At 34.2% G+C, this 21,762-nt stretch overlaps 1 protein-coding gene across 1 annotated transcript in view; it reads right to left on the bottom strand.

Annotated features, from left to right (window-relative positions):
• ASCC3 (activating signal cointegrator 1 complex subunit 3) overlaps positions 1-21,762 on the bottom strand; it is a 311,309-nt gene that overhangs the window by 237,742 nt on the left and 51,805 nt on the right. The window contains exons 8-9 of the mRNA XM_065888766.1: positions 1,545-1,745; positions 969-1,109 (exon numbers count right to left, since the gene is read on the bottom strand). Of these exons, the coding sequence (XP_065744838.1) occupies positions 969-1,109; positions 1,545-1,745 (342 nt within the window). The remainder of the gene's footprint in view (positions 1-968; positions 1,110-1,544; positions 1,746-21,762) is intronic.

Here is a 21,762-nt window from a genome sequence, read left to right as displayed (position 1 = left end):
TTTGCGGTACGTGGGCGTCTCACTGCTGTGGTCTCTCCCGTTGCGGAGCACAGGCTCCGGACGTGCAGGTTCAGCGGCCATGGCTCACGGGCCCAGCCGCTCTGCGGCATGTGGGATCCTCCCGGACCGGGGCACAAACCCGTGTCCCCTGCATCGGCAGGCAGACTCTCAACCACTGCGCCACCAGGGAAGCCCCTCAAATCGCATTTTAAATCAATGTCTATTCACTGTTTCAAAAGCTACATCATCTATTTTCCATTAAACTCCCCTGAATTGTCCCATTAGTATTTGGTTATACATTATTTTATTTTTTACAAGCACTATGAACATCACCTACTTACATGTTGCATCCATTAATGATAATTTAGTTGTAGTTCTAATGTGGTTTTTGTCTACTCAGTCATAAGATCCTTGAAGGCAGGAACGGTATCTTAAATGCCCTGCTTGTCATACATTTCACCTAATATAGTGCTATATACAGTGCAAGATTTAGTAGCTTCCTATTTGCTAAAATACAGAATGACTAAAAACTTTTTTATATATGTTAAACCACCCTTATGGAATACTTTAGAATTAGTGGGATCCTTTAAAGATCTATAACATATAAAGTATAAAGATACATTTTCCTGTTCTTAAAACTGAAGTCTGGTCTTATGAAAATCCTCATTGCCTATTGTTTTAAAAGATCAACATTTACTGTCAATGACTTAAAATCTACACCAGGAATCTAACAATATTCAAGATATGGTAAGAATCATGTAAGTTAGAAGGGCTATAATAGAACAAAGCACCAGCAAAAACCTCTTCTGTAGAGGATAGGCTGTGGTTACAAATAAAGAAGTTCACCACGTTACATTCATATTATGTTTGATAGTTACTTAAGGTATAGTTGTTTAACAATTGGTTGGAAAAAAAAAAAAAAGAATGGTATTAAGCAACAACAACAAAAATCTAAGTATACAACATACCTGAGTTCGTAAAATTTCACTTTTTGACAACTGCATATCACCAGTCAATTCTTTCACAATGATGCCCAGTGGCTCTAGACGTTTGCTGAAGTAATTTGTCATTTCAGCTGCCAACGCTTTCATTGGAGCAACATATACAATCTGCGCCAAAGAAACACTAGCTTGATGAATGAGCAAAAACTACAACGTCAATACAAGTCACTATTTATTGTGAAATATGATTCTAGCCACTTAGGGTGAAAAATCTTAATAGTGATATATGAAAAGTACTTATCTTTGTTGCATAAGTGTGCAGCTGTTTACAGGACAATGGAATTTGTTGATATAGCCTTATCACTTTGAAAACTGGTGCTTCAAAGCTAAGTGCATTTTCATAGCTTTCCCAGGGGTAGTGGGATTTTCATAACACAAATAGGGATTGCCTAAAAGTAATGAAGTAAATCATGCAGCATTCTTTACATGACTTCATGTATAATATCCTTAAAAACTTCCAGATCTCATGTAACATGTACAACTGCAAAATGATTTTAAATTTTACAATTTAAAAAGCTGTTGTCGGACTTGTTAATTTCCTACCTTAAATTCATTCTTTCTGATAACACCTTGTTGAAAATGCTGGCGAATTTCATGCAAAACTGTAAGCATTGCAATGTTGGTCTTTCCAGCTCCAGTAGGGGCACAAATCAGCATGTTCTCATTGGTGTTGTAGGCAGTCTCAAACACAATTGACTGGATTCTATTGAGTCTTCTCATTCCTTTAAAAGCCAGCTGTCCAATCTAAAAACGACATGACCCACTATAAACGATAATATGTGAAGGTCTCATACAAAACATTAAATGCAAATTTTTAGTGATAAAAAACCAAACGACTAATTTGTTTAGTCTCTCAATGTGTCCTGCATTTAAACTAAGTGTGCACAGTTGACAACTCATAACTATTGTACAATTCTAATGCACTTGGGAATTGTAACCCACTAAATTTGAAAAATATGATAATGAGACTATACCTGTATCTTTGTACACAATCCTAAGTACAAAACCATGATAATAATGTAATGGAACAAAATTAAACAGGTATCTTTTGATTTCATATGATGATAGCCTAGTTTATTTAGATTGAGGATGACAAATGAAAGTGCAAACAAGAAAATTCCTGGGGATATAAATCAATAAGAAATTCTGTTTCAATATGTTATGGATTTTTAAAGATACTTTTTTGAAAAGGCAGCCTTAATAGTAGGAATAACAGCTGTAGATTATGTTTGTTCAGAACTTACACTGTGACACATGCAATTGTAAGCACTTTCATATATTTATTTATTTAATCCTCAAAACAATTCTATAGTATAGGTACCATTATTATGTCCTCTTAATAGAGAAGAAATTAAAGACACAGAGTGGTTAATTAATTTTTCCTAAAATCTTCTATACGAAAAGTCTTTAGAGATGAAAACTACAATGTCTGAGAGTAAACAAAACACTGGATGGAATTAATGGCAGGAAACTGGAATAGCTATATTAATGCCAGAAAAAAATTGATTTAAAAGCCAAGAATATTACCAGGAATAGAAACCCAGTCATTTCATGAAGAAGATCATTCAATCCTAAATGTTTATATACCCAATAACAGGTCTTCAAAACACATGAAGCAAAAACTGACAGACATGCAAAGGGAAATAGGCAAATCTGCAATTTCAGTCAGAGATTTCAACGTCCTTCTCCAAGAACTGAGAAGTCAAGTAGGCGTGAAAATCAGCAAGGCTACAATAGATTTGAACAGCACTATCAACCAATTTGACCTGACTGACATTTATTCATCTAACAATAATTCTCCTCAATTGTTCATGGAACATTTAACAAGATATATATATATATATATACCATATTCTGGGCCATAAAACAAGTCTTAATAAATTGAAAAGGAAGCAATACATACAAAATATATTACCTGATCACAATGGAGTTAAATTAGAAATCCTTACTAGAAATATCCTTAGAAAATATACAAATATTTGGAACTAAATAACGTTCTTCCTAAATAACCCATGGATGAAAGAAGGACTCAAAAGGGAAATTAACTATTCTTAACAGAAGAAAACAAAAACTCAACATATGAGAATTTGTGGATGTTGCTAAAGTACTATTCAAGGAAAAATATATAGCACTAGCCGCCTATAGGAAAAAAGAGGAAAGGTTTCAAATGAATGACTTCATCTTTCAAAATAAGGTATTAGAAAAAGGAAAAATTAAAACCGAAGTAAAACAGAATAAAAGAAATAATAAAGATCAAAGTAGATATCAATGAAATGAAAACAGAAAAGCTTATTCTTTGAGATCAATAAAATTGATTAATCCCTAAGACAGACTGATCAGGAAAAAAAGAGAGAAGACAGGGAATTCCCTAGCAGTCCAGTGGTTAGGACTCTACACTCTCACTGCCGAGGTCCTGGGTTCAATCCCTGGCTGGGGAACTAAGATCCCACAAGCTACGTGGTGTGGCCAAAAAAAAAGAGAAGACACAAATTACTAATGCCAAGAATGAGAAGGATGGCATCACTACAGATGCTGCAGGTATTAAAATAATATAAGGGAATATTACAAACGACTTTATGCCAATAAATTTGACCATTTAGATCAGATGTACAACTTTCTTAAAAGACACAAATTACCAAAGCTCATTCACGAAGAAATATACAACTTAAATAACTCTGTATCTGTTACAGAAATTAAGGCTGAAGTTAAAATCCTTCCCACAAAGAAAATTCTAGGCCCAAACAGTTTCACTGGTAAATTCTACCTAACATTTAATGAGGAAATAACACCAATTTTTCATGGAGTTTTAGACTGTTCAGAAAAACTCCAGAGGAGAGAATACTTTCCAAATCATTCTATGAGGCAAGCTTTCCCCTAATACCAAAACCAGACAAAATAAAACTGCAGACCAATATCCTTTATGAACATAGAAAAAAGTTTTAAACAAAACTTTAGTATATCTAATTCTATAACATAATACTATATCATTACCAAGTGGGGATTATCACAGGAATGCAGGGTTAGTTTAACATTCAAACTCAATGTAATTCACCATAATAATACACTATAATGGAAAAGCCATATGATCATCTCAATAGATGTAGAAAAATAATTTGACAAAATCCTACACCCATTCCCAACCAAAAAGAAAAACAATGTCTCAGCAAACTAGAAATAGAAGGGAATTCCTCAAACTGTCAAAGGATATCTACAAAAACCCTACAGCTCATACTATACTTAATGGTTAAAGACTAAATGCTTTCCCCTAAAATCAAGAACAAGATATTACGCTCACCACTTAATGCCATACTATATGTTATACTCACCACTTATCATAGTACTATAGGCTCCAGTCAGTGCAATCCAGGAAAAAAAAATTATTTTTTAATTTAAAAATAAAGGCATTCATATAGGAAAGGAAGAAGAAAAACTGTCTTTATTTAGAGATGACATGATTTCCTAGGCAAAAATCTGATGGAATCTACAAAAAATCTCCTAACGCTAACAAGTGAATTTAAGAAGGTTGGAGGATACATGACCAGCATTTTTTAAAAATTATATTTCTGTATATTATCAATGAAAAGTCTGAAAGTAAAAAATTTTTTTAAATCAATTACAATAGCATCAAAATTATAAAAATTTTAAGAGATAGGAAACACTTATGTACTAAAAACTATGTAATTTTGCTAACAGAATGAAAAATAATCTATGAAAGATGTCAGTTCTTCCCAAATTGATATATAGATTCAATGCAAATCCAATTCAATATCTCAGCAGGCTTTTCTATAGAAATTAACAAGCTGGTTCTAAAATCCATATGGAAACACAGAGGATCTAAGAAGAGACAAAACAACTGTGAAACAAAAGAACAATGTAAGAGAGCTAAAATTACCTGATTTCAAGGATTATTAAAAAACTAGAGAAATCAAAACAGCATGGTATTGGCATAAAGATAAATAGATCGAGGAACAGAATAAGGAATCCACAAAGAAACCCTCACATATACGGACTGCTGATTTTTGACAAAGGTTCAAAGGCAATGCAAATGACAAAGGATAGCATTTTCAATAAATGATACTGGAATAAATGGATAGCCACACACAAAAAATAAACTTGGATCCATACCTCCTACCATATACAAAAGTTAACTCAGAATGGATCATTGACCTAAAATGAAACTTAAAATTATAAAACATGTTCAAGAAAATAAAAGATAAATTTTCTGTGGTCCTGAGTTAGGCCAAGATTTCTTAAACACAGCATAATCTATAAACAAACAAATTGATAAACTGGACTTAAGCAAAACGAAAAACTTATAGTCTTCAAGATAATGTTAAGAAAATGAAAGAAGAAGCCACAGCACAGGAGAATATCTCTGTGAAGCTTACAAGTGATAAAGGACTTGCATCCAGAATATATAAAGAATTCTCCAAACACAATGATAGGAAAACACACAATCCAATTTTTTAAATGGTCAAAAGATTTGAACAGTCACTTCACCAAAGAAAGTATGCTGATGGCAATAAGCACACAAAAAAGATGCTCAACACCATGAGTCATTAGGGAATTGAAAGTTAAAACCACAATGAGATAACACTATACACCTATTAAAATGCCTCAAAAATTTTTAAATGCTTATTATTGCAAGCAAGTGTTGGTGGGGACGTGAAGGAACTGGCACTTAATTTTTAAAATGTTAAACATACACTTAACGTGGTCCAGCCATACCACTTCTAGGTTTTACCCAAGAGAAAAAAAAAAAAGTATATGTACATACAAAAGCTTGTAAACAAGTGTTCATAGCAGCTTTATCTGTAATAGGCTAAGACTAGAAACAACTCATATGTCCATCAAAAGATGAATGGATAAATACAATGTAGCACATTCATACAATGGGATACTACTCAGTGATAAAAAGGAATGAATCACTGTAACATGTAAAATAAGGATGAATCTCAAAATGATTGTTGAATGAAAGAAGCCAGACAAAAAAAGGAATACATACTGCACGGTTACATTTATATAGAAATCTAGAAAATACAAACTAATCTATAGTGACAGAAAGCAGATTAGCTGATGCTTGGGGGTAGGGAGGTGGGTGGAGGGAGAGATCGGAGGGCTTGCAGGGGGCACGAAACACCTTTTGAAAGTGACCATTATGTTCACTATCTTGATTGTGGTGATGGTTTCACATGTGTTTACATACTCTAACTTATCAAATTTTCACTTTAAATATATATGGTTTATTGTATGTCAAGTACACCTCAATAAAGCTGTCTTTTTAAAATTAAAAATAATTTTATAGACTTATCTGTTATATCCACTTATGCCTTCATTTGGATACACACACTTTGAAGATATCAGAGTAGTATCTCTAGGGCCTAGAAACTCTAGGGCAGACCGATTAAACGCCTTTAGAGTACCAGCGATACTTTCTCATCGATCTCTGCTGATGACTCAGCCTTGGACTGGCAGTGCAGTGCATTTTTCAGAACACGAGGCTTAGGGTCAGAGGCCCAGGTTAAAAGATTGGCTTTGTATTTGCAATGTAACTTTGAACATAATTAACACCTCTGAGTTCTATTTCCTCATCTGTAAAATAAGGTTAGTTATACTATCACACAAGGAAATTATAAAAATAATAAAAATAGCCAACAATTACAGAGTTCTTATTATGAGCCAATCACAGGGTAAATCCTTCATATGAATATCCTAATTATTTGTAATAACCATACCAGATTATTTTACAGATGGGGAAACAGAGACTTCAAAAGACTTAAGTTCACACAGCTATAAATAGTGAAGTTAGGATTCGAAGGTAGTGTAACTTCAGAATCACAGTCTTTAATTGCTAATGTTTATAAACCATATAGTATAAACCATACACAGTGTAGGTACTTGCAACTGTGTTGAAATAAATTAACAGCATCTATTATCATCATTGTCATATATCATTTTTGTTTTTTATATGAAGCTTCTAAAATACTATGGTAAGTGAATGCTACAATTTCCAGTCTTTATAGACTCATGACAGAAGTCCACTATTCCTAAACTATAAATCTGATCATGTCACATTCCAGCTTGAAGATTTTCTGAGACTTCTCACTGTCCATTTTAACTATACAGGGTATGTAGCATACAAGATCTTTCAAGGCACAGAACGTATAGCAAATAGAATCCTTCAAAATGTGAACCCTTGTTATTATCTTCCACTACTGCCATCTATACATACTATTCTCTGGACATTCTCTGTGCCTTTGCACAACCTATAATACCTTTCCCAGCACTGAGAAGCTCTTCATTATCATTCAAGTTCAAGTTCAAATGTAATCTCTGGTCCCCTCCAATTCCATACACAATTATTATATTTATGCATTTATACTCTGCCATATTTCAAAAGATTTAGGGAACTCCCATTTCTCTCAGCAGCTGGACATTCACACCACCCCCTTTATATATATATTGCCATTATGGCCCTTAACCACAAACACTGAAATGATTTATTTATATGTATATCCGGCCCACTGGATTTAAACTAAGGATTCAGTTTTACTACTCTCTGCATTACCATAGTACCTAACCAATTGCCAGGAACATAATAGGTCTCTAAATAAATTTTTACTGATTGATAAATCAGTTGAATAAATGAGGGAAAAAGTCTTAAAAATCTTAAAAAGATACACACTTCATTCACAATATCTTCCAAAGGAAGAGTAAACTGGATCTAAGCAAAATATGTAGCAGTTCCAGAAAAAAACCTATATTCAATCTTGAATAAGAAACATTTCTTTTGTTCTTAAAGGTTACAGTTCAGTCAAGAAGCAAACTAAGGCATTAAAAGAATATACTCCCAAACAAACCTATTACACATGGAGGTTTATAACATTCTATTCAATTCAACAATCATTTACTGATCACTTGTATAAATATTACTATACTAAGAACTTATGTCAGTATAAAAATTTCTTCTCTTAACAAAAGTAAGAGAGTGTCTAAAATGATCCTTAGAATATTTAGCTTGTGGTTTAAGGGGGAAAAAAGGTGATAAAATTATATTACATCATTTCAGTTGTCTATAATAAAGATATGGACTATATGCTGAGCTATCTGAGGGGAGAGAGAGTCACTAAGAAGAATGCTCTTTCAGGTAGAAGGAACTGAGTATTAGAAAAACACCTGGAACTAGTTAAAAGTTAGTAGTTGTGTGACAGAGATGGGAGGAAGGGGAAGCAGAGATAATGAAGATGGAAAAGTAGGTTATGACCAGACTAGGAAGACGGGACTACCATAGAGACTCACCTACCTCTAAAGATTTTCCTGTAAGAATATAGGGTAGTGGAGGAAACTAAGGCCTAGAGAAGTTAAACAACTCACCTGAGTCCACACTGCTAGTAAACTGTGGAAGAGATGAGACCTGAACTGAGTTTGTCTTAGCTCCAAACACAAATTACCACCAGATATACCGTCTAAAATACTACCATACAATGATTCAGTTTGCCAATTAAAAAGTCTCGACATTCATTTAAAAACCATTGCAAAAGATTCCTTAAATTACTGTTGCATATATACAGTCTTTACTAGCAAAAGAACATGCTGATGAGAAACAAGTTACCAAAAAAAAGCAAACCCCTACAAAAATTTATAAATTACTTCCACAGCCCACATTCTGCCCCCTACCCCCAAAGTTTATTTTTGTTTTTCATTTTAAATTTAGAAAAATGGATGAAATAATTTTCAAAATAAACTTGTTGGTAAAAAAAATAAAAGGAATGTGTACAGGCAGCAACTGTAACAGTATTAAAAAATATCACTAGAGGATTCAGTATGTGTCAAGTTATGTTTGTGAGCTACTAGAACATGAGATAATTAAGTTAAAGTTCACTGAGCATAAGGAATTTCTTGTATTGAAATAATATTCAAATTATATTCACAAATATCTTAAGAAAACAAAAGATTAAAGAGGAAGAAAAAGTGACTATATCAAAACTCTATTTTACTTAAATTTAGAACTATGTAGTAATAATATTCATTGTTTTATTTATATTTCATACATACACTAATGTCTAATTAAATGGCACTAATAATCATTGCTTCCAAATATTTGATATTCTTCTAACTTAGAAGAAACACAGGTGTTCATTTTATACATGAATGAATATACAAAATTGAACTGCAATTATTTTTCTTAGAGTCTTAGTATTTGCTCTTAAATAGAAAACTGAGTATCATGGCTAATTTATCATAAAGGCTTTATGTTTAGCACAGTCATTTGAAATATGTACCATTTTCCCTTTTAATTAGTTTTAACTAAGCATTTTCAAAACATCATAATCAGTAGATGAAAATGTTACAAGTTTCATCCTAAATCCACTTGTCTATGTATATTTCAGATTCATCAGACTACTAATCTTACAGAAATGACATGACTCATATATGCAATCCCATAGAAAATGTTTATGATATACTTTATCAAACACTACCTACACAGGCCGTTACCAAATGCACGCTTTATTTTTAAAAAATAATCTGGATGCTACTATTTACCTGGAAGAAGAAAAATGTACACTAGGGGCTTCCCAGGTGGCGCAGTGGTTAAGAATCCGCCTGCCAATGCAGGGGACACGGGTTCGATCCCTGGTCCGGGAAGATCCCACACGCTACGAAGCAACTAAGCCTGTGTGCCACAACTACTGAGGCTGTGCTCTAGAGCCCGCAAGCCACAACTACTGAGCCCATGTGCCACAACTACTGAAGTCCATGTGCCTAGAGCCCATGCTCTGCAACAAGAGAAGCCACTGCAATGAGAAGCCCGCGCACCGCAATGAAGAGTAGCCCCCGCTCGCCGCAACTAGAGAAAGCCCATGTGCAGCAACAAAGACCCAACACAGCCAAAAATAAATAAATAAATTTATTTTTAAAATGTACACTACACATACTGCACTAACTGTTTATAGTAATCAAATGTAGGTACTTATACTGCCAGTCAGTTAAAATGCATTAACTGGGTATCTAAGATGAAGCCAGGATCATGTCATCCCTTGCAAGTTAGTATATGTATCATAAGCTTAAGTTTTAAATATTCTAACAGCAAACATCAATTTCAGCATGTATTTAGGAAAAATCATATAGATACCAAAGACATACATTATATAATCTTCACAGTTTAAGTTTCCTCCGGCTCTAGATAGCATGTGCCTTAGGTTCAAAATTTCAGAATCAGAGATGATCACAGCTCAGTACAGGCAGTCCGAGCTCTATATGCTGGAATCCACCACTCTAATGCTTCCCACAAATCACGTTCCACACCACAAACTACTTAACAGTCATGGAAGGTATTCTATTCACTAAGATGGAAAGATCTTGTTATTTGAAAAAAGCAAGATGCATACCCATATTATAATATGCTACTTTTCTCAAAGATGGTGGGGGTGGGGAGTAGGGAATAAGAATCTGCTGTTTATATATATTTAACAGTTAACACTAAAATATGTTTATATTTGCTTGTAGACATTCTGGGAGAATACATAAAATCTAATACTGTGATTTTTAATAGACTGAAATAAGGATCTGGGCAGACAGGGGACAAGGATAAATTATGAGACTTTTCACTACTTAAAGATTTCTAGCTTTTAAAATGTGATAATACCTATGCAAAAAGAAAAAGATAAAACACACACACAAAGATATACAATTCACTTCCTTAAAAAAACAGAAAAACTAAAGATGTGTCTGATTAAGTGGAGATGCCTAAATGAGCTCTCAAGTATTGCAAAAATATTTCATATTAAAAAGTTCTTATTATTCCTAGAGTTTTACCCTCCAGAGACAAAAAGGTAATTTAAAAAACCTTCAGAACAGTAATTCAATTTAAGTCATATGTCCCTCCACTCACTGTCCTCCTCAACATTCTCTTTTTTGGTCTTAATAGGCTGAGTTCCTCAAAGGTTTCTCTTAATTAAGAGTTTAGGAATAGAAGAAACAGCAGGTTCTCTTCCTACATCCAATACCTGTAGCATTAGAGCTGGGACCTCACCTAGGACTCTGGTTTCAACAAAAGTACAGACCTGTTATTAACTGCAAAGCCTAAACCACACCTGGCCATTATCTAAAATGTACCCTCCCATTCGTTCATCGTACACTGAACTCTGCCTATCAAGTGCCAAGCTGTGAGGACTTACTCTCTGCCCTCAAGAGCTAAAGGCGAAGCAAGTGAATCTGGACCACCAGGAGTCTGTTACTTGGGTCCCAACTATACCTCTGCTACCACACACCTCCACACCCTAACCTTTAAAGGAACGGAACCAGGGAAGACCTCGCACGCTACTTCACTGACGGCCAACCCCAAACTGATGATCTGTGACCAGATCAGTAGACTAATACATTATAAAAACAAAACCTAAAATGTTATCTTTAATGCTCTTAATTGTAGATAAACACATAAGATAATATATTCCTTATTATTTAAGTTGGCAAGTAAGTTGTTCACTAATCCATTTAATGGTAATAGTACCAGTTAGCTACCATTTCTAATTGAGCACATACTACACAATAGGCTTTGCTTTAAATGCTTTAAGGGGATTATTTCTCTCAACATCGAAAGAAAACCCATGAAGTAGGTCTTTTTTATTACCTTTATTTTACATATGGGGAAACTTGGCATGGAGAGATTAGAGAGTTTGCCCTAGGATAAATGGCCAGTAAGTAGTCGAGCAAGGACTGGAACGAAAGTTCAAATTTTAAAGTCCAAGTTAAAAACTTGTAAAGCTTACTGATTTCATTACTTTACACTTTTATTCCTTATGCTGATTTTTTAACAAAGTAACTTAATTTTATAAATATAAATATAAAAATATAAAGTCAATGAAAATACTGACCATACTAATAGTCAAATAAATGCAAAATAGAGTCAGAGTGCTTTTTTTTTTTTTTTTTTTTTTTTTTTGCGGTACGCGGGCCTCTCACTGTTGTGGCCTCTCCCGTTGCAGAGCACAGGCTCCGGACGTGTAGGCTCAGCGGCCATGGCTCACGGGCCCAGCCGCTCCGCGGTATGTGGGATCTTCCCGGACCGGGGCACGAACCCGTGTTCCCTACATTGGCAGGCGGACTCCCAACCACTAAGCCACCAGGGAAGCCCCAGAGTGCTTTTTAATCTGGATGTTTAAGATTTTTTAAAAACTGATTATTCTTGGTAATGTTTACATCTTCATATGCATCATACACATTGCTTTTAAATGATCAACATTAATAAATTTGCATATCATTTAACCTAAAAATTCTACCTCCAAAAATGTATCCAAATTAAACTAACAACAAGAATGCCAGATAAATAAGCAAAATGATGTCTGCTAAAATATCATTTATAATGAAAAAAACTAATACAAGTTAAACATCCATAAATAGACTGAGATCAGTAATTCATGATGCATTCTTTATGAATTACAGTAGTTAAATGGGATGAGGAAGATATATATGCTTATAACACGCCACAGAACAGTAACATAATTAAGTATAATCTGTTAATACAAAAAAATTATGGAAAGATATACATCAAACTGTTTCATTGGATCTGGGATTATAAAGGAAGTTTTACCTTCTGTTTTGTAAGTTTAGATATTACATTTTAGATATTACTTCTTTTATAGAACAGATTTTATAATCAGCTTCACAAAAACGCTTTACTCTTTACATAAAAGAAATATTTATCTTAAGGAAAAACAAAAGGGGAAGACCTACTGTACGGTGTCTTAATGTATTAAAAGTAATAATAATTTCTTTCTTGACAGATATAAATACCTCATGTTTTTATGTCAATATAAAGTAACTGATTCACCCTGTTTTTCATTGTCATATAAAGAGTTCTACATCTTTACCAAACCCCAAATTTCCAATTTGTACTCCCACTTGAAAACTGAAATATTACTGAATTCTGTTAATTAAGAGATTAAAAAAAGAAAAAAAGAGATAAGAAAGACAGTGTATGGCCACTATTATTTCCTCTTTACTGAAGAGTTGTGTGTTTTATTGTTTCATGATATTAATTCATTTTGAACCAGACAATCTGGGTAGAGGAAATTAAGTCTTAGCAACAAAAGACCTCAGGAGAGTAATCTGCTGTTAAGTCTTTGAAGGAAATAAGATTGTAAAATTTTGTGAAAAACAGGTAAGTTAGTTACTGTCTAAAATGAAACTGAGCCAATTTGCATTACATACAAAAAAGCAGTAAGAAATCACAACGCATAATTCATAATCCTTTCATATTATTTAAAGGAATGCATTTACATCATTTAGAAGAGTAACCAAAAATACTCAATATGCCCTTAAGTGTCAATTCCTAAAAATTCTCTCATCCTGAAAATAGTCCATTTCACAACAACCAAATGGGACTTCTAAATATATTGTACTCCCTGATGACAAAATGATAAATAAGTAGGTATTACTGGCCTTGAAGAGAAGAAAACAAGGAGAGAAAAACGAATAATAGCAACACTGCTAGATTTAATTGAGAACTTAAGGCATAATGGGTGTTAGAAAGGAGCACTAACCTCTTCTTGGAAGCGTAAGGTACACTCCTCATTCCCAGGTTTGAGCTAAGGCTTACCTGCTGAGAAAACTGAAGAAAAAACCTCAAGAGGGAATTTTAAAAGACAAACAAGATTCTGGCTGCACAGTAACAATGTCCACCAATGAACCATCAAGATTGCACATGTGGGTTTCTACCAGCACACTCTTAACAAGTCAGCAGGTCAGATGTCCTTCTGAAACACCTTCACCAACGTGCTATGCCGAGAGTCACATTCCCAATGCACAAGAAGACAGTAAAAGACATGACTGAACCTCACTTATGAGTTTGCTTGTGTTTAGACAGAACCATCAGAATAAGCGAGGGCTTGATTCACAAAACCAGTATTACAATTACATATACAAACTTCATATGCAATTAGAGATAAAGAAATTAGAAATAAAGAATCTGGCATTTTCTACTAAGTTAATAAATTATTTTCATAAGGGAGATAAACTTATCCTGACATGTATATATTATAAATATCCTTCCAGGATGTCACTTTAAGTGTTAGAGCTTAAAAATGTAAGACACTATTATTTAATTGGTATTATAGTCTTTTTGACCCAAACTGTGGGGCCTGCCTTCTAATAAACAGCCGCACTTCTAACCACAGCAATAAAATAGAAGCAAAAGAGTCTCTGTCAAATTCTGTTAAGTCCCACACAGAATATGTCGTTTTCAGTTTCTTGGCTGATATTTGTAGCAATAACCGGTTTCAGCTTTGACCTTAACTTGTAAATTACTTTCACTAGCTTGCCTGAAATCTTTAAAGAGGGTAAAGTATCTGGGCACTTATGCGGTCAAGCTCACAAAATGTTACAGTTCTTAAATTATAGGTAATTTCTTAATTTAAAATGTTTTTACAGTACAAATGACTTTAAACTTTCCAAAACTAATTAAATAAAGCAAGGATGTCATTTTAAATATATATCTCCTTGAAGAAAATTTCATATTAACAGAATCCTCATCAAATGAATTGTTTTGAAGGATAAGAGACTATTTTCACTAACTAATCTAACAGATTAGATTTTAATCTAAGAATCCATTTAATGTAAGATAATAATAATATAGCAAAAATGTGTTATATAAGTGAAAGTATTAATGACTTATTTAGAATAGTCAGTTCAATATACAAATGTGCACACGTGTGTATTCAAACATTCCAATGCTTAATAACATACTTGGTACTGACTTCCTGAAGAACAAAAATTTATAATTGCCTATTTAAATTGGTACCTTTTAAATTTTCCAATATTTTAAAAACACAATTTAATGTCATTAACTCATTTCCATAAAAGAGATGATCTCAGGATTTTCTTTACTGGAGAAACAAGCAGTAAACTGGACTTATAAATGGCTTCCTTCAATTGAAATTTACTGCTCATTCCCCTCATGAGATCTGAAGCTCACATAGAAGGGTTCCAGGGACTTCTCTGGTGGTCCAGTGGCTAAGGCTCCAGGCTCCCAATGCAGGGGGCCCGGGTTCGATCCCCGTTCAGGGAACTAGATCCTACATGCCACAACTAAAGATCCCACATGCCTCAACGGAAAGATCCCTCATGCGTCAATGAAGATCCCATGTGCCGCAACTAAGACCCGGCACGGCCAAATAAATAAATGAGTATTTAAAAAAAAAAAAAAAAAAAAAAAGAGGCGTTACAAATACACTGAACCCACCACCCAAAAGAGTGGGGGAAGGACCTAGTCAAAGACTGCTAGGGAGGAGCTCAGCTGAGGGTGTGCTGAGGCGGCTGATGCTTTGAAAACAGGTTCTTCCTACTTGGAGTAGGGAGTATTGGAGCTTTGAAAAATGACAGATTTTTCAGGACTCAACTCTTGAGATCTTCATTTATTTGCTAATGTGGGGAACAGTAATCTGCACGTTTCTTAACAGTCTCCCAGGTGATTATCAAGTACAAACAGGATTGAGAACTGTTAGCTCAACCTTCCCTACCCACTCCCAACACAGTGATTAAGGTTTTCTTAGTCATCTGATTTTTTCATAATTTAACACAACCTACTCTGGAAAGAACAAAGTACATTTTACTCAGAAAAACTTCTGTTTAAACATGTATCAAATTAGAAGGGAGAAGTTAGGTAAGGGGACCCCCTGTAAGATAAATGCTTTACTTGAACTTCTTGTGTAATATGTAAAGATTTAAAGGATAAACAAAACATTTAAAGAAATCATGAAAGATATGCAATAAAACATGATATTATGCAGACTGCTTAAGAATTCATTAAGATTTCTTTATATATTGATTTCCTCTGATACATTTAAAATTACCCAAAATTACATAATTATTATTTTCATACAACTCTGAAATTTATCAAGAATGTAAGAGCTTGCTGAGAATGCAAAAAGCAAGGTGACCTATCTATGTTTATTTAGTCACTCTTTGATATTTGCACCATTGGATCAAATTTAAACTTGTCCTCTCCAAAACCTCTTGTTTTCAGTGTTTATACAAGGTGATTAAGTTAAAAAATGTGATATAAGGTACCTAAAGAAATGCACAATATTAGCTAAAAAAATGCAAGTTCCTTTGCTTTATCTTTATTAATTTAAAGCTGTCTTCTGTATTACGTTCAGTATTCATCTTTGAGGAATTTTAAAGTTATTTATACCAAAATAATTCCACCTATCAATGTCTCTTAACAGAAAGATTCAAAGTACGCCCTGAACTTTTTCAGGATTGCAATATCATACTGCAGTTTGGGTGGCTAATCTCCCAAAATATATCACAGATAGTGCTACACATATTCTGTGTGCTGACTCATGTAATCTTTTCAGAATAAACAGTCCGATGAGGAAACAAATTTAGACGTGCTATGTAACTTGATCCATACCACAAAATGTGCGAATGGTGAAGCTGAGAATTCAACATCAGTTCTACTTGCCTACTGGGATAGTAAGTTCCTCAAAGGCACAATCATAATTCTCAATCTTTTGGTACCCACCATAGCACAGTGCCTTGCATCAATCAAGAGTTCAAGAAATGACTGCTGATGACTGATAACCAATCTGTACATATTTTCAGAGACAAATAATGAAAACCATGATAGGCCTGTGTAACCACAATACACAGATATGTTGGAAGGTATGGACTAAGTCCATTTCTAAAGCAACTTGAAATTCCCACATTATAAGCTAAATTCATCTACTTTTCAGACTTCTGAATTCATTTGAGTTCTAAAATTATCATTCTGGTGTAGCTCAATATGCCATTATGCTTTTAATGCTCTCTCTTCTAATTTCCCTCCCCATAAAATCAATAAAGTATAGGTTGTAAAGAAAGTTATTTTGTTTGATTATTCCTAGCTAGATGCTAGGCAGATGCTAGGTATAACTCTCCTTAGTTTAGCAGGTATTCTTCAAGCAGCTGGTGCCCTTTTCCTAGTTAGCTGTTTGCAAGTGTTCCCAGTAGACTTTATGGTACTGCAATCCTGAAAAAGTTCAGGGCATACAGACACAATTAATTCTTTTTTAGAAAAGAAAATATAAATAGCACTTCCCTTCAAATGAGACCTAGCTATTTCATATATTTGAACTATAGTGAACTTTCATAGCAAGTAAACATTACTTTCTAATCATATAATTTAAATACTTGCTGAGTCAAAAATATATAAAAATCTCATTATAGGAAAGCTTATCTAATGGAACAAATTTTTACATATTGAACATTTATTGACCCCTAAAACAGAAGACAATATATTATCAAAAGCATACTTTCACACACAGCAGACTGAGTGCATCAAAATTCAATCCCAATTACTTTTGAGAGTAAGCTGAGAAATTTTAAAGATTTTCCTTACACTTTCCATAGTAATACTTTAAATAATACTTGAATACATAACATAATGGCCCTCCTGACAATGGCCAAGTTTTTATAAGAAAAATACCATTTTAAAGTTTCTATATACAAAGTAATATGGACAAGACATAATCTCCAATGTTCTATACAAGGTCTACACAAAGTTTTCAACACAAAATCAGGAACTGTTCCTTTCTCTATACACCCCACATCATGAAAAACATTGTTCAGTTCATTGTCATTCTTCAGAAAAAGCCCAATCCCCCAGATCACAGCAGTCAAGAAACAACTAAAGTCTCAAGTTCTCCAAAAAATCTTCATTAACAGCTATAACCTGCACTGATCCCTCTGCCTTCCATTTAAGATTACATTAAATCCAAACTACTGATTTCGTACTTAGTACATTCCACAGTATACTGTTGGTAAATACTCAACAGAGATGCCATCTTATGCCCCCAACTATGCTGCAAGCTCACTGAAGACAGGGGAAACATCTTGCTGATTTTTTAAAAATACTATCTACCGATGTTTGCCATGTTTTAGGTGCATGAAAAACGTAAAGTCCTTTTTCCTTCCTCTTTGTCTGCTGATGTTAAGCAGACAACAGAATGAGAAAATGAGTAAGAAGTTAAAAAGAAAGCTTTATCTAGAAACATGGTGGTGAAACTAGAAAATTCCAAGGGCAAAGGGAAGATCTGAAAAGCAACCAGAGAGAAATCTTACCTTAAAACAAATCACAGCTAGGTTGATCGCAGACTTTGCAAAAGCAAAAATGCAAAGCAGATGACATAGTAATATCTTTAATATGCTAAGAGAAAATAACTGTGAACTTAGAATTCTATTACCAGCTAAAATATCTGTTGCAAATAATGGTAAAATAAAGGTATTTTAGATTAACAAAAATTAAAAGAAACTTAATCTGCCACCACCAGATTCCCAATAAAGAAAATTTAGGCAATGAAAAGTCACAGAACATGAAAGCACTAGATAAAATTAAAAAACAATGAGCAAAACATATAGGAAATCCAAATAACTATTGACTATAAAATAATAATAACGATAATAGTATCTGGTGTAAAAACTAAAACAAGATAGAACTAAAGTACATGAAAACAACATCAAAGTAGTTAGGAAGGAAGTGATTGAAGTTTAAAAGTTTTAACAAACTTATTCTGTAATAGTGTTAGATCTGCTCAATGCTTAGAAGAGACCAAAAAAAAAAAAGAAGAGGAGGAGGAGAAGAAGAAGAGAAAAGAACCAAGTTTCCAGATATCCAACTATGGACGGCATAAAGTTCTGGCGGACAGCTCTGTTCTTTAGGGGCGTCTCAATCTTGGTATTATTGACATTTTGGTAACTCTTTGTGGTGAGAGGCTGTCATATGCACTGTATAATGTTTAGCAGCATCCTGGCTTATATTTACTACATGCCAGTAGCATCCTCCTAGATGTGACAAATAAGTGTCTCCAGACATTGCCAAACGTCTCCTGAGGAGGGTGTGGGAGGTGGCAAAATGCCGAATGAGAACCGCTATCGTAGGTAAAGAATGGAAAAGGAGAGGTGGGGTCAACTCCTTTTTCCTTTCTCATTTTACTTAAAACCTTACTTGAAAGTACAGACCTTACTTTTCATAATTTAACCGTGAGAAGAAGGCTTTTTCCTTCCTTTGATAACAACTTATCTTGGAACGCATTAGCCATTAGCCTCCTTCAGAGAGAGGTGGTAAAACATACTTTTTGTCTCGCTATACAGTCATCCCTCAGTGTCTGAGAGGGTTGTTCCAGGACTCCAGCAGATAAAAAAAATATGCAGATGCTCAAGTCCCTTATATAAAATGGTGTAGTATTTACATATAACCTGTACACAGCTCCTGTATATTTTAAGTAATCTCTAGATTACTGTAAAACCTAATGCAAGGTAAATGCTATATAAATAGTTGGTGGCAAATTCAAGTTTTACTTTCTGGAATTTTTTTTCTGACTATTTTCCATCCACAGTTGGTTGAATCCACAAATTCAGAACCCCCAGATATGAAGGGCTGACTGTAATTCCCAATTTCCAGATTTATCTGCTGCTTTTGGTTCAGAAAATAAAATCCACAGATTTTAAAAAAGAAAAATAAAATCCACAGATAAACACTGAATATTCTGTTAAAACACAGCTTCACGTTCTATTCCATCAGCTTTATGTCCTACTTTATGCCCTAGAGCTGAGTTTCTCCTTTTGGGGAAGATATTTTTATTATAAAAAAATAATCAGAGAGAATTGATAGCTACAGAGATCTACAGAGAGTCTCCCTCAAGTCTTTAGGTGAGTACTAAACAGCACACATATATGAGAAAACTACCCAAGGTACAGGGGAAGAACCATCTGAATGAATTAGAGGAAGCAAATTCAAACCCGACCACACAGCATCTGGAATAGTTCTTGTTCTCAGCAGCCACAGCAGCAAACCTCCTAATTAACTGAGAATTAGGTAGAGTACTCAGAAGCCTTTGTCTCAGCTGTGGGGCAAAATTAGCCCTGGACTAAAATGCTGTTCTGGTCCACCTAAGAAATTTTAAAAGCAAGACCAGAAATAATCAAACTGATCCAAAGTAACTTAACTATGTCCCAGGGAAAAAAAACTCAAGAATATTTATAAGAAAAATATCCAGTACTCAACAAGGTAAAATCACAATCTCTGGGATTCAGTCAAAAAGGATCAAACAAACTAAAAAGCAGAAAAAAAATTATCATAAGAAATAAGGAAAACTGATTAAAACCAATCCAGAAATAACATAAATGACAGACTGTTCAAGAAACTAGAGCAAGATTCAGCAAATTATGGCCTGTGGACCAAATCTGCCTGAGGCCTGTTTTCATTTGTTTTGTTTTGTTTTGTACAGCCTATAACCTAAGAATAGTTATTATATTTTGAAAGGGTACCTTAATAAAAAAGCAATAATAAATATGGAACAGAGACCCTATATGGTCCACAAAGCCTAAAATAATTACTGTCTGTTCCTCTACAGAAAAAGTCTTATGACCCCCTAAGCTCTAGAAATGATTGTGTAAGTAGAGACATAAAAGATATTAAAAGAACTCAAGTCAAACTTTTAGAGATAAAACTACAATGACTGAGATGAAAAACACACTGGATGGGATTAACAGCACTTTAGACACTGCAGAAGGAAAGAATACTAAATTTGAAGACAAGGCAGTAAAACCTACCCAAAATAAAACATAAAGAAAGAAAAAGAAAACAAAATTAAAGTTAATAGAACATCATTAAGCTGTGTGACAACTTCAGGAACCCTAATATACCTATGATAAGAGTTCCTGAAAGGAAGGAAGGGGGCAGACAATTTCTGAAAAAATAATGGCTGAAAATTTCCCACATTTGATGAAAACTTTTATAAATCCACAGATCCAAGATGCTTAACCAATGCCAAGCACAAAAAAACAAAAACAAAAAAAACCTGAAGAAAACCACACCATGGTAGTGACAGGCAGAGAGTTTTTTCAGCTGCCAGGAGAAGTCAGATATTTGAAGCACACAAGGGGTTCGAGCTAGCCTTTGCTGACTTTGAGGATGGAGTGAGCCACATGTCAAAGAATGTGGGCAGCCTTTAGGAGCTAAGAATAACAGACAGCAAGGAAATGGGGACCTCAGTTCTACAACTGCAAGGAAATAGATTTGGCCAACAACCGGAATGAATCTGAAAGGGAATCCTTCCCCAGAGCTTCCAGGTGAGAGTTCAGTCTAGCCAATACCATGATTTGGGCCTTGTGAAATCCTGAACAGAGAACCCAGTCAAGCCCACCCAAATTGGACCTCTAGAACTCTGAGATAATAAATGGATATTTTAAGTCTCTAGTATTCTGGTAATTTCTTATACAATAACAGAAAACGAATACAAAGTCACATCATAATCAAACTGCCTAAAACCAGTGATACAAAGAAAATCTTAAAAATCAACCTGAAAAAAAAAGACATATTACATAGAGAGGAAGATTAAGAATGAGGGCATGCTTAGCAGACACAATGTAAACAAGAAGACAATGCAGCTACATCTGTAAGTACTAGAAAAAAAATTGTCCACCTAGAATTCCATAACAAATGAAATATCTTTCAAGAACAAAGACAAAAAAAGAAGAAGGTTGTTTTCAGACAAAGCTGAAAAAATTTATCACCAGCAGACCTGCACTACAAGAAATGAATACCAGATGGAAATCTGAATCTACCTACACAAAGGCATAAAGGTGCCAGATAGGTGCACGAGTATAAAAACTTTTCCTGGTTATTATTTAGATATCTTAAATGATACCTTTAAAGGACTGTTAAGGCAAAAAGAATAACAATGTATTGTGGAGTTTACAATAGATGTAGAAGGAGTCTACA

This window comes from Phocoena phocoena, chromosome 12, assembly GCF_963924675.1.
Source record: "Phocoena phocoena chromosome 12, mPhoPho1.1, whole genome shotgun sequence".
NCBI lineage: Eukaryota > Metazoa > Chordata > Mammalia > Artiodactyla > Phocoenidae > Phocoena > Phocoena phocoena.
This window is presented reverse-complemented; position numbering and strand designations above follow the sequence as displayed.